This window comes from Nanorana parkeri, unplaced genomic scaffold (genome assembly GCF_000935625.1).
Source record: "Nanorana parkeri isolate BGI_ZX_2015 unplaced genomic scaffold, ASM93562v1 scaffold471, whole genome shotgun sequence".
In the NCBI taxonomy this organism is placed as follows: Eukaryota; Metazoa; Chordata; class Amphibia; order Anura; family Dicroglossidae; genus Nanorana; species Nanorana parkeri.
Genome location: NW_017306739.1, coordinates 135,268 through 150,257, shown reverse-complemented (window position 1 = coordinate 150,257; position 14,990 = coordinate 135,268). Strand labels below are relative to the sequence as shown.

At 39.7% G+C, this 14,990-nt stretch overlaps 1 protein-coding gene across 1 annotated transcript in view; it reads right to left on the bottom strand.

The window, feature by feature from the left end:
• Nucleotides 1-14,990, bottom strand: part of MOCOS (molybdenum cofactor sulfurase) — a 314,243-nt gene that overhangs the window by 269,752 nt on the left and 29,501 nt on the right. Inside the window, exon 2 of the mRNA XM_018560663.1 lies at nt 771-860. Coding sequence (XP_018416165.1) covers nt 771-860 — 90 coding nt within the window. The remainder of the gene's footprint in view (nt 1-770; nt 861-14,990) is intronic.

Sequence of the window (14,990 nt, the reverse complement as noted above, 5' to 3'; positions counted from 1 at the left end):
TCTATTTCTATACACCCCAGTGGCCAACTGTTCATTCAGATCAGTACAAGATAAGGAGTGAGAACTAAGAGAACATAATTGATCAAGTTATATCAAGGGGTCCAAAATAAACCAAAAAGATAATTTTTTAAAATTTTCTAGAATGTTTACAATCACAATCATTTGTGCATTTATATTTTATAAAAACAAATTTTTATGTACAGATTATAAATGCCAGTAACAACACAGAGGATTTCCATTGAAATCAGTGTGCTTTGAAACTGCGAAACAAATGAAGCTATGTAACCATTTATGACAGCAACATTCGTAACTTCTAAAATGATTAGCATGAAATACAACAAATGTCCTTCCAACTCTGTGTAAAGGATATATATTAAAAAATTATTCACTTTGCCTTAACCTTCAATAAATAAGTGTTGCAAATACACATACTAAAATTTGCCATTTAACAATGTGATATGGTCACATTTGAAAGAACTCTTCTTATAACTACTTAGAGGTTACAAGCCTGCATAGCTTAGTATTCACAGTGTAAAATCCTTTCAATTAAAAGGCAGATGTTCTAAAATGTAACCATATAAATCCACACACTTATGTCAAGAAAGCCATTATAGCTCAGCAGCAAGTTACATTTACATTAATCACTGCTCATTAAAGGAAATGCTACAGAAAAATTGTGGTTATAGTCCCATTTCTTTACACTACTGGAAAGTTTTTTAGACAAATGTTCACATTTCTGTGATATTGGAGAAAAAGTACTTAAAACTAACCATAAACATTTTCAGACAAATCAGCCATGAATTTTTGAAGAAGGCTTTCTGGGAAAAGTGCTGTGCCAACATGGTCAAGGTAAATCGTATCTGAAAAAGATAAGTATTTGTTTTAGTTTTGCTTCTAGCAAGTGCCAGATTTAATATTTAACTTTTTTTTAAGTTTTGTATTTACATATCTTTTTAAAAGTATAGTGTTATTAGAATATTTGCGGCAGCAATAAGGTGACTCTTTCAATATAATAAGCTGTGTCAATAGGAAACATAGAAAAAAGTGTACTTCTCTAGTGTAGAAGTCTTTTTAATGAATGTAATTGTTAAAAGCAAGAATAGTACTCACAAACAGCTGATGATTAAAAGCCTGTTATTTGCAGAAATACATCTGCGCTGTGAGAACTGAAGCAAACAGTCACATCAGAAATTTTTGGGGCCATGCCCCCTTCGGCAGAACCCTGGTGTGGCCCCAGAAACGCGTTAACCGTGGATGTCATGCAAATAGAGGGATGCTCGCTCCTGACTGCATACTTCTGATGTGACTGTTTACTGAAGTTCTCACAGCACAGATGTATTTCTGCAAATCACAGGCTTTTAATCATTGGCTGTTTGTGAGTCCTATTCTTGCTTTTAACAATTCCATTCATTAAAAAGACTTCCACTTGCTAGACCTTCAGACACCCTGATTTTCATTAGTGTTACCGACCTGTAAAAAGTAATGGCATTTATACCCTTGGAGTAAGAACTTGGAGTATGAACACCAGTTATATTGCTGATTGAAAGCTGTATCAATAGCTAAAGCCACAGGCTTCTTTAAATTGCTGGAGTTTAACCAGTGCAGCTTTCACACCTATGTACTCCTTATGGACCAGAGCAATTTTAAAATTTTTGCTATGGGCCTATTTATGTGGCAATCATTTTGTAAGTAATACATACAGCCATGGCTTCCAATACCATCTCTATGCCGATGACACTCAAATCTATTTCTCTACTCCGCAACTCTCGCCCTCAGTCTCCTTGCGTGTCACTAATCTGCTAACTGACATATCTATCTGGATGTCGCAACACTTCTTAAAACTCAACCTTTCAAAAACTGAGCTCTTGATATTTCCTCCTGCCCGTGCACCTTCCCCAAACTTTTCCCTTGAGATTGTTAACACAACTATCCAGCCCTCCCCCCATGCCAATGTCCTAGGTGTCATCCTTGACTCGGACCTCACCTTTCTTCCCCACATCCAATCACTATCCAAATCATGCCGACTCCACCTTCGTAACATCTCCAAAATACGCTCCTTCCTCACCAAAGAAACCGCAAAATTACTCATCCACTCCCTTGTTATCTCTCGTCTTGACTATTGCAACTCCCTCCTCATTGGCCTACCTCTACACAGGCTATCCCCCCTTCAGTCTATCATGAATGCAGCTGCTAGACTCATCCACCTAACCAACCGCTCAGTGTCTGCAACCCCCCTCTGTCAATCCCTACACTGGCTTCCTATAGCCCAAAGGATAAAATTCAAAATATTAACTACCGCGTACAAAGCCATCCACAACTCTGGCCCCGGCTATATCTCCAACCTGGTCTCAAAGTATTACCCTAAGCGTCCCCTCTGCTCTTCACAAGACCTCCTGCTTTCCAGCTCCGTCATCAACTCCTCCCATGCTCGCCTCCAGGACTTCACTAGAGTGTCTCCCATTCTATGGAACTCTCTACCCCAACCTGTCCGTCTATCTCCCACACTGACTGCCTTTAGGCGATCCCTTAAGACTCATCTCTTCAGGGAAGCCTATCCCACTTCAACCTAACCACTGAACAATCACTTTCTCAAACAATCATCCCCGCGCAGCTACCTCCTCATGTATCACTTGCCCCTCCCTCTTAGATTGTAAGCACTCACGGGCAGGGCCCTCCTTACCATCTTGTCTTAAATTGTATTGTGACTGTAATGTCTTCCTTATATTGTAAAGCGCTGTGCAAACTATTGGCGCTATATAAATCCTGTATAATAATAATAATAAATAAATCCTGTAGAAATTGTTCACTTTTTTTCCCTTGTTTTCCTTAAAACAGTAGCTACAGATAAACGTGATATACTTTATCTTTATTCATTCTCAAAATCCAAATTAACAAAAATGTAGTTTTGTCATGTGTAAAATTAAAGTATACCACTACATTTACAAATTTATGTGCAAGTAGCGCTGATTTCAAACAACTGCTAATTTGTTTAGGACTGGTCAGCTGAGCAAATTCAGCAAATAGCTGAAAAATAAATCTCCCAAAGAAGAACCCCAAAATTTCATTGAGGAATCTGCAGGCAACAATTGCAACAGTGGGTTTCAAGGTACACCTACAATCAACAAGAAATTGCACTATTTTAGCCTCCATTATAGGTGTGCCAGAATAAACCTTTGACATCCAAAGAGATCATTAGAACAAGACTACAGTTTTCTACAAAACACATAGGCAAAGGTCAGCCCTTATAGAACACTGTGCTTTGGACTGAATCAAATAAAGAAAATTGAAGACCCAAAGCAAACTAGCAGATCCACCAAGGAACGGTTCAAAAAGAAGAAATGGAGGGTTATGGACTGGTCTGGTCAAAGCCCTGATTTAAATCCAGTGAAATGTTGTGGAGACATTTGAACTTATAAGTTCACATACAACCCCCCCCCAAACACATCTTGCCACTGAACAAATTTTGCATAATGTAGCGGTCAAATTGCAATGTCAGAGACTAGTGGGTAGTTTTGCAAAATGCTTATAAAAAACATTTTGCTTAAGGGGGCAATACAAGCTTCTAAAGGTCATGGGTGTACTTACGTATTCCACAGTACACTAACATCTACTGATATTTTTGTTGACTAAATTATTGAAAAGGCATGTTTTCCTTGTATTTTTAAGTATATCAACTTTATCTGTAGGTAATGTTTGATTAAAGATCTAATGTTTGTCTGTTCAAACATATTATAAAAGTCAACAATTCCAATGGGGCATACTTCCTTTTTCACATGACTAATCATCTTTTTTCAAGACAAAGTTTTCCTTTGACAGTATCAGCTTGCAAAAATATTTTATTTTTATGCAAGCTATAGACTGAAAACATAACAAACAACAAAGTGCTTATTCTAACTTGACCAATGTTGCTTTTAAAACAAGCAGTGTTACTATAAATAAAACATGTGCATTTTATTTAAAATGTGTTCCATTTTGAATGACACGAAGGACAAAATTATAAAGCAATTGGTGAATGTCACATTTACCGCTTTTTAAATACTGTAGGTCCATAAATATATAAGTTTCTGGTCCAAAGCATGATGCTTTTTGTGAATTTGTTAACAAGACACTGAAAACAACAATGAATAAAACAAAAAAGTGTAAACATTAAAAGTGAAAAAAAATGAAATGAATGAAAAAATGGTTACAATAGAAGTGGAAAACTATGGAAGGAATGAGGGTAGAGTTAACTAAGGGTTAACAATTTGTTCTATTTGAGCACATTTTATTTATTTTTTACTGGTAAGAATTATTTAAATGATGCAGCTCTACCTCATTCACTAAGCTAAGTGAAATTAATTTTAAACTAAACATGCTCTACTACTTTAGTAAATCAACTCCAATGTAACAATAATATTTGGCTGCTACACAGAAGTGGTTGTAGCTTTTCCTACAATACAGAGCACACTCTAGCTGTCATTTTGCACATTCTCCCAATATCCAAAAGTTCCAGGTCTTTCTTCCAATGGGCGAACAAAGTGGCAGAAAGAACACCAAACGCAAGTTTGTAAAGTTGGTGAGGGCAGCAGTTATGTTTTATTTATACCACCTTTGAATGGCATTTGTACTGTGTCAATATTCTATATTGTGAATTCAGATGAAGATCCCACCAATGGGTTTAATAGGAGGTTTTGGTTAATCCAAATGAATTAACGAAATGGTCAGTTTGCATGCCCACCAGGCCATCGGGGCACCATTTATTGTAATTGACAATCAATCTACATGTCTGGACTGGATTGACTTTGGATTAGTCACACTGTGGACTAATGGTGTGCATGTTAATTTACCATTTAAAATGTTTTGGTAAATTAGTAACTAGGGGTACTATGTACTCTTTCAGATATTTGGGGGCCCCGTTGTGTTAAAGGGGGCTTCCAGATTCTGATGAGTTTCACCCCTACAGAGCCACACATCCTCTTGCAGACCAGATATGGGGATGAGGGCATGTGGCCTGGTGTGGTTAAGGAGGGGGTGCATTCTCCTTTCCTGCCCAATCAGATTGCATGCCTGAACAAGGGTGTTGCATGGATTTGTTTTTTGGGGGACACTTATTGTATGGGGTCCCCATTAAAAATATATAGCAGATCCCTGTCTCGGATAAGGGTCTGGTATGGATTTTGGGGGTGACCCTCCTGGAACATACCAAGTCACATGCCCTGCAGAAGCAAAAAAAATAAAATTATATATCAAATTAACTTGATTACCGTGTGACATAAAACATTCTAACTGCCACCATTTTATTCTACAGGGTCTCTGCTTTCAGAATATATCATGTTTGCAATCCCTCTTTTCAAGGGTTTACTGCTCATTTTGGTCTAGGGGCTGGATTACAGAAGATATACTCACCTCATCCTCAGTCCTTGGAGGAAGGGGTGTGTGTCCCCAAAAGCACGCTAATCATTAGCAGTGGAACTCTGTGAGGAGAACAGAGTCTCAGCAGTGTCTCCTTGATCTATCCAGCTGTCAAATCAACAGCAGCTATTCAATCGAGGACAGTCAGTCCATTTTGATGTTTTTATATATTGACTTTTTTTATGGCACCCTGTGGTTTCTATATAGCCTTCTGAACTCCCTGACTGGAATGAGGCAGACTCTACGGGATGCTCAGTGAAGGGTTCTGGCTTATGGATGGTCTTCCTGGCTGCTATCCAGGGTCCCTGTAGCCTCTTCTGCCCTGTGCTCTGATGGTCTATGTTCCACTGTCATCATCATGTCTAATGCAGGTCCATTCACCTGCAGTAGAGGTGAGGGTGCCAAGGGACATACCACAGCCGGTGCGAAGGAGCTGAGCCCTGACTGCTGTAGGACCAAGGATTAGGCGAGTATATCTTTTGTATTCAAACCCCTAGACCAAAACAAGGAGTTCCTCTTTAGATAATTGTCAGGCCTAAAATTTACATTTTAACATGTGTAAGAAATGGAAAAAAAAGCTTTTAGCAGGGAACAATTTTTCACCTTTATTATTAAGCTAATGTAGTGCAACCGATTTACACAAGATTATCTCTAAACAGACCCGAAGCAATAAATACAATGTATCTAACACAAATCTGGTTTTGTTAACCATTTGAGGACTGCGGTATTAAACTCCCTTCCTGTCCAGGCTGCTTTCCAGCATTTAGCGCTGAAGAACTTTGACTGACATTTATTCAGTCACGCATTTTTTGGGACACATAAAGCTTTCTTTTGGTGGGATTTAATCACCACAGGTTTTTTTTTATTTTTTTACTATATAAAGAAAAAATGTCAACATTTTGAAAGAAAAACGTTTTCCCTATGTTATGTAACATTGCAAATAAACAATCTTTCTTCATACATTTAGTCCAAAATGTATGCTGCTTCATGTTTTTGATCACATTGGATAAATAGATACCAAACATGTCAAGCCTTAAAATTGCGTGTGCCCACGAAATTGCAAAAAAAACACATCCAAAATTGCGCATAGGCGATGTTTTAAGGGCTTGTTCACACAAGCGGTAGCTGCTGGAACGCACCGCGATTGCTAAGAATCCTCCTCCCCGCCCGCAGTGTGATCGGACACGTGGCAAAATTTTGCCAGCATTCCGTTCCACTGCAAACGCAAAAAATAGGGCTTGCTCTATTTTTTGCATTTGCAGTGGACCGGAACGCTGGCAAGTTTTGCCACGCGTCCGGTCACACTGCGGGCAGGGGGGGCGTGGAAGCGGTGCCATTGAATTCAATGCACCACCACGCCCCCTCCCACGCCAAAATGCCAATTTGCCAATTTGTATTGAAGTCATAGTCCATCATGGGAGAGAGTTTGGAGCAGTGGCTACATTACACACACAGGTACCATGGGGAACAAAAGTAGCCACCCTCCAGAAGGAAGGACAGTGTCAGCACCAATTCAGAGATGAGTTGAGAATCTACAGCTGAGGGATGCACACATAAGCTACATTTTTGTTTATAGTTAAGGTACTTGAATGCATGTTTAAGATTCAACTCTGGAGTTTAGTGTCACTTTAAGATTACTAAAGATAACCTATCCTGATGGGCTCCCTGAGAGACAAACCCTGATATTTAATGAATGCAATGCTGTGTCTGTGCCTACCATCACCATTGCACCATCATGGCTGACATGGTAGATTTGTGCTGAAGACAGAAGTTGCAGCGAGCTTGACCTAACCAGCTATAGTTTGCTAAAAAGGTAAATTTGCCTCACAATTTGATTCATTATGCCATGTTAATAAGTAATAGACCCATTCAAACCCCATTTTCCTGTTCTACAAAAAATATTTTTCAACTATGTTATTACCTACTGGATATATCTTGTTTCAAAATTTGTCAAGCCACTATAAATCTGCGTAGTACTCACGTAGTTGTAAACAATCTCACCATATATTTAGACTATATAATTAATGCCAGAAAATTATAGAAATTTGTTGAGAATCAAAGTGAAGCATATAGACTAGGCATAGACAACCCCCTACCCTTCAGCTGTGGGGCAACTACAATTCTCATTAGGCATTGCAAGACTCTGATAGCCACAGGCATGACCAGAGGCATATGGATGATGGTATTTTTAGTTTCACCATAGCTGGAGGGCTAGAGTTTGCCTACCTCTGCTATAGACTATTTACCATGTCTGTATAGGTTACCTTTCTTCCACATGTGTATAAGGTTACTATTTGATATATTTTATATAGATGCTAACCAGATTTCTATATTTTTTAACATTTTAATATTTAATCAAATCTTACCTTACATCTGTAGATTTTTTTTAATAATCCTAAGATTTAAGAAAACTCAAACAGCTACAAAGTACTTAATGCCTCTGAAACGCTCCTGTTTCTTAATTCGATTGCCTGAAGCAGCAAACTATACAAAGCTCCCCTCTTAATTAGAGATCTCAAAGTTATCTGAATACAAGTCACCCTAAGGTCACACCATGTAAATTAATGGTATGCTGTTCAATTTATTCTAGCTGTTACAAATAGCAGTATGCTAAAGTGGATGCTGCAACCAGATCTATTCCTAAATATTATAGTCTTCACTTTCCTTTTAGGTGTGTCTAAATAATGTAAGTACTCTATAATCTAATTAGATTTTTAACATTTCAATTCTCAAAGTAAAAAGAAAAGGAAAGAGGAAGAATTAAGTGATCACAGTGAATTTGCATTAAATGTATGTACTATATCACACACACACTTTAGCATAATAACTAACATTTCATACACCATAGAGTTTCTCTCTTACAAAGCAATAATGAATATGGAGGATAAAATTAATTTCTACAACCAGATGAAATAATGTTTAAATAAACAAAGCATGCCATGGCTAATTTATAACTGTTGAGGTGGGATAAGGTCTACTTATCCACAAATCTATTAAAACTGAATTACTTCCTCAATTCCTTGGAGCATCTGGCTCCCCCTCCACCGGTTGTCTGGACACTGCTTTGATGATGCCATCAGATACAATGCAGGACTGTTGCAGGAAGGATGTCAAGGGCCGACCTACTTTCTGGGGCTGGACCAGGAATAAGGACGATAACTGGCTGCCATGGAAGTTAGGCGAGTATTCCTCTGCATTACACCCCCTTAGACTAAATGACCAATACACAAGACTACAAGATACTAGGCATGTCCGATTCATTTTGTTCTGAATTGAAATTTGGAAGAATTTTCGACAAAATCGGACATATCGCATGCATCTGAATTAAAACATAATGAATCTGAACATATCTGATTTTTTCAATAACAAAATTTGGATACATCCACATTTTTTTCTGAATGTCATTCAGCAAAGTGACATTAGAAAAAAAAGTGACATTTTTCTTTTTAACCGTCCAAACAATAAAAAAAAAGCAAGGGGTCCCCCCTAAAAACCCATACTAGACCCTTGATCCGAGTAACAGCCTGGCAGAGCAGGAAGAGGGGGATGAGTATGCACCCACCCCTCCTTCACCATACCAGGCCACATGCTCTCAACATGGGGAGGGTGCTTTGCAACAGAGGACCCCCTGGAAAAGCACCTTGTCTCCATGTTGATGAGGACGAAAGCCTTTTACCCTGGCCCAGTGGTTTTAGGTGTCTGCAGGCAGGCAGGGGGACTTATAGGAATCTGGCTGCCCCCTTTCATAAAGGGAGCACCCAGATGCTACCCTCCCCTCATGAATGAGTAAAGGATAGTTGTTACCCTCACGCATTCACCAAATAAACAGAAAAAATGTAAATAAACAACACAACACCCACAAAGTCATTTATTTGAGAAAAAAACACAACACCGTTTTTTGACAAGTCCTCCATTTAAAAAAAAAAAATGTTTTAAAAAGTGTCCATGGATATAATCAAAGGTCAATCACATGGTCCAGCAATGGAGATCCATGTCAATCCGGATGGACGACAGCTGTCGCCCACCGACACAACTGATCCCAACGAACTCTCACTGCAAAATGACAGCTCTGTGTGGAGGTTCGGAGTGAGTCGTGACGTCTCAGGACTTGTTTCCGCCCATTTATTGACATTCGGGAGCAGAGCGGTCAATGATAGTAGCTCTGCTGCCAAATGCTATTCGGGACTCAGGAATAAAAGGGAGGGCACAAAGCAGCTATAGTTATAGGAAGCTAAAGGTGCCTATCGTACGATTGCGATTATCGTACGATAGTCGCGGGAAATCCCGTGATGATCGCAAGTACGATCTGCCTGTTCAAGATCGGCAGATCGTACAAGCTTTTAATAAGCTTACGACCATCGCAAGACAAAAGTTGTATGGGCACATTAACAAACTGCATAGAGAGAGATTAGGATCAATTAGCAAACTGTGCTTGAATTCTGACTGCTAATGATGGGCAGAACACACCTTAGCGGTTTTTAAAAGAACTTAGAACTCAATGAAAGTCTATGAGACCAGAACTTGTAAAATAAAATGTCCCCATTTTGAAGGCTTTTTATGCATGAAAAGGGTATGGGGAGTCGGGTACTGCCCTGGGGGACATGTATCAATGCAAAAAAACACTTTAAAAAAATAAAGTTTTTAAAGGAACGGTGATTTTAACATTGCTTAAAGTGAGACAAAAATTAATTTAAATATCATGCCTCGGGGTCCCCTTGAACTGCCTGTAAAGTGGCACATCTGTACTATGTATAGAACCTGCTGCAGCAAAACTGACATTTAAATTGGCGGTGATTGATTTTCCCTAATCTTGTAAACAAATGCTTGGGGGGGGGGGGATCCTTTTTGGATAAATTCTGTTGTCTCTTTTACAGACGTTGGATGAAAGTAACAACAGGTGCTTTAAACTTGGGCCTTTAGTGTTGGTAGTGCTTTCACACCGTAACCCTCCAGAGTTAAGGTGCCCATACACTTTACAACCATCGCAAGACCTCAGTCTTGCGATGGTTGTAAAGTAATTTAAAAAATGTACGATCTGCCCATCTTGGACAGTGAGATCGTACTTGTGATCATTTCAAGCCCGCCCCCCTGAGAGGCGGGCTTCCGATGACCGCAATGCTGAACGTGCAGTGTGCAATGTGCGAGCATTTGTCTCCCGAGCATCATTCAAACCAGCCGAAAATCATATGAATTTCGGCTGGTTTTCTAGCATGCTCCTTAGACAAAAGATGTGCGACCGTACAGTAGAAACGGTTGCACGTCTTCATTCACACTGCACGATTCTCGTACGATTGCGGGATTTCCCATGATTCTCGTACGAGAATCGTGCAGTGTATGGGCACCTTTATTTTTGACGAGTACAGGATTGAACCCTGCTCTCAGGGGCATTCGGCTAGTCACTCACTGCTGTTCGACATCTATGAGAATTGGCCGAACAGCAGCGATTAGCCTGCCGGAGGTTTGGCTAAGCCGATCCAGATGTTGGATCGGCTGAGTCGAACTCCTTCTGCACTTCGTGTAGGCCGAACATGCCGAGCAAGTTCGGCCGACCTGAAGCCAGCCGAAGCCACCCGATGTATGGCTGATTTCATTCAGTGTAAGCCGTACCAGCCTGAAGTGAATAGCTGAACAGCATTCGGCTCACTTCACTTCGGGCCGGTTAGTCACTCGGCTGCCTACAGCAGCTTAGTGAATAGACCCCTAAATCTCACAGAAAAAAACACACAAAAGTGTAAGAATTAATTTGGGGGAGTTAAATATTTTGTATTTGTTTTCCTAAATATAGTTAAAAAAAAAAAAAAAAAGGTGATTAAATACCACCAAAAGAAAGCTCTATTTGTCCCCCAAAAACGATATAACATTTATTTCAGTACAGCGTTGCATGACGGAATAAATGTCAAAGTACCGCAGTGCTGAATACTCAAAAAAATGGCCTGGACAGGAAGGGGTTTTAACACTCCGGTCCTTAAGTGTTTCATTTATGGTTATATACTATACATGGGTGATCTATAAAATCTCAGGATATAAAGAGATTATACTAAATAAAGCATAGCAATACATTGTTCTCAATCATACTATTGGACTTCTTGGTTTTTTTTTAGAGTAATTTTGTATTATATTAATAATAGTGCCATCTGCTGCTGTTCATGCCTCTGCTCTATAATCCACTCTAAGAGAGCACTATTATTTAAATTACTGTCTTCTTTTTATGGGACAGAGGTTTTTGCCCCATATTACTTATTGGCTGTATAATCTTCATAGCTGCTTGCCAATCTACCCTGTAATCAACTACAGAGTGTGTACTTAAACAAGGGTTCACATTTATTTATATTTACAGTGATATTCTGGGGTGCTGTTTATTGTATAGCTCCATGCTATTAGTCAAGGGTCTCTGCATGAAAAACATTTAATTTTTTTGTCTTTCTTTAGAACATACTTTACTGCAATAGTGTCACTACAGTACAAAAGGCCCTTTTTATTTCTCTTTTATGGACTTATATACTGGAGCAGTTCCATTTTAGATGTAGGAATTGTATGGGCTTATGAGCTATTCATACCAATATAGTAAAACATCTATATATTAATTTTCTTGTTGACGCATTTAATTATTTACCCTACCAGTATTTTTTTGTCATATAAGTTAGTATTATGCAATGATGTATCTCATTTGGTCAACAATGCCTTATTGAAAAAAATATATACTTTATATATTTATGCATGTATTTTTAAGGATTACCAATTTAATATTTGCTATTTTAGTATTGTTTTGCTGTCTAAGCCAATGTACATGCCTGAAGTGAATAGCCGAATAGCGTTCGGCTCACTTCACTTCGGGGCACTTCGGCAGCTTTGTGAATAATTCACAAAGTATGTCATTTTGCTTTTAAAGCAAGGCACAGATTCACTTTAAGCTTACTACATACTCATCATGAATGAAAACAAATAAAATATTTTCAACACACTACTATCACAAAGAGCTCCAGGAAATGTAAAAATTAACTCTTGCAGAGGAGTTTCCCAACAACTCTTTTTGGAATAGGGGCCAAAATAAAGAAAACATACTCATCTGATCCTCAGTCCTGCGGCAGTGAGCACTCACCTCCCCCCCCCCCTGCTCTGGTGGTGGAATGTCTGTCAGCATGATGTCATCATTTCTAAGGCAGCTGAAGTGAGCCATAGTCTGGGAGAGTAGAGAAATGGCTACAGAGAACGGAGGGGCCAAGGATTAGGCAAGTATATTATCTTTATGTCAGCCCGTGGACCAACATGAGCAGTTAACCTTTGCAGTGCAAGGGTAGCTCCACTGCAAGGGTTCATTTTTTAATTTCCTGGAGTTATTCTTTAGACTTTTCCGGCTACTTCCTTTTTAATCTGACCACAAGAAAATGAAAGTAATCAAAATCAAACCCATGCATGGTTCCATATTTCACAGATACAACCAGATAGCATTTTTATTTGTATACAGTTTCTTAAAAGTGTTTTTTCATTTACATATGCTGGAATTATTAGATTAAAATCGTATTAATTAAAGCCTGATTGGTTAACTACTTCCTTCCCCTAGCCTAGTAAAAAAAAAGTCAGACAGATGATATCAAAAAGCACATGTAAGAATTTGTATGCATAATTCAGTTCAGTTTGCTAAGAAGTCTAAATGACCTTGACCACATCACTGGAGCCACGGGATACAATCATGTATCTGCAAATTGTATGCTGTACCCCTTAGTGTAAAGGTGCCTGCAAAACAAAATATAAATATCAAATCATGGTTATGCACTGTACGAAGTCCAAAAAAAGGAAGTAGAAATTGCTCAGTACTGCTAATCAGATGGAGACTAAGAGGGATTCCTTAAACAAGGTATTACCCCTGCGATGCGGGAGGTAGACCTCCTGTGCCTCCCCCCAATTTTTTCTTCCCTCATCCAGACATTTTGGCCTGGACGCGAGGATGGTTTTTCTGCCCAGGGACATGCTCCGCTTCATCTTGAGTGGAGGGCCGCCTCTCCCTGGTCAGAACTTACAATACTTATTGATGCTCCCTCATTCTAAAAACTCTTGCTTTTTCTGCCTATTCTTCCCCTTTTCTCCCTGTTCCTTGAGCGCTCCTTTAGTCCTTCTCCAATGGCCTAATAAACTAAGATACTCCCTCAGTAACCACACGTCAGCCTTGCAACGTTTAACCCTTAATGTAAAGGGGTTCAACTCTCCCAGCAAGCGTAACATGGCGTTCCGGCAATTCCACTCCAGACACGTGGACATAATCTGTCTGCAGGAAACCCATTTTTCACAATCCTCTTGCCCGAAATATTTCCACCACCATTACCCACAAATCCACATGGCCAATTCAGACACAAAACACAGAGGGGTGCTGATCGGCTTTGAGCGCTCGGCGCAGTTTGTGTGTCAGAAGGAAATTCCAGACCCTTCCGGAAGATATCTTATCCTGATAGGTACATTACGTGATGTGGAAGCCACTATTGTCACGTACTATGCGCCGAATTCTAATCAGCTCCCTTTCTTTAGACATTTACTTTCTGTGATTGCAGCACACCAAAAGGGAACTCTTCTTCTAGGTGGCGACTCTAACTTGACAATATACCCGAGTATGGACCGATCCAACACAGTGATATTGCCTTCAGACACATCTAGACCCTTCCGTCGTTTGCTATTCCAGCACGCACTAGTGGACTGTTGGCGTGAACTTAACCCGACCTCTAGAGAATACACATTTTACTCGAACCCACATGACTCATCCTCTCGAATTGATCATTTCTTCACCTCACATGCCACGTTACCGTCAGTTACTGAAGCCATCATCCATCCTTTCTCATGGACGGACCATCAGGGAGTTATAATCTATATGTCCTCCTTTTGGTCTGATTCAGTCGACCGCACATGGTCCCTGAACGACTCTTTACTAACTGACGATGATGTGCGCTCCACTATACAAACAGCTCTCACAGACTACATACATATTAATAACACTCCAGAAATCTCCCCAATGACCCTATGGGAAGCACACAAGACAGTCCTTAGGGGTGAATGCATTCGGATTGCATCCGCTCTTAAAAAGAAAAGGCAAGCATTTCTAAAAAAACTAGAAGACATATACTTGTCTCGTACCCAAACGTACAATGCCCACCCTTCTTCACACAACAAAAGATTGTTGGATACAGCTAGGCGGGACCTAAATCTACTCTTAGCCACTATTGCGGATAAGAGCCTACGTAGGACCCAACACAAATTCTATATCCAAGGCAATAAACAAGACTCTTTGCTAGCACGTAGACTTAGGAAAATAGACCTTCACCAAAAACCATTGCGTCTGCAACTGTCAGACGGGACCTTATCCAGCAATCCCCGCAAGATAGTTCAGGAATTTGCGCAACACCTATCTACACTATATCAAGCCCAGGAACCTCTAAATACAGACTTAATGTCCAAAACATTAGCTAACGTGGCACTCCCAACCCTCTCAGAAATCCAACGAGACTCACTAGACAGGCCAATATCAAAAGAAGAAGTACAAACCGCAATAAAATCTCTTAAGCCCAACAAAAGGCCTGGTCCAGATGGTTTCACGGCAGCCTATTATAAAAAAT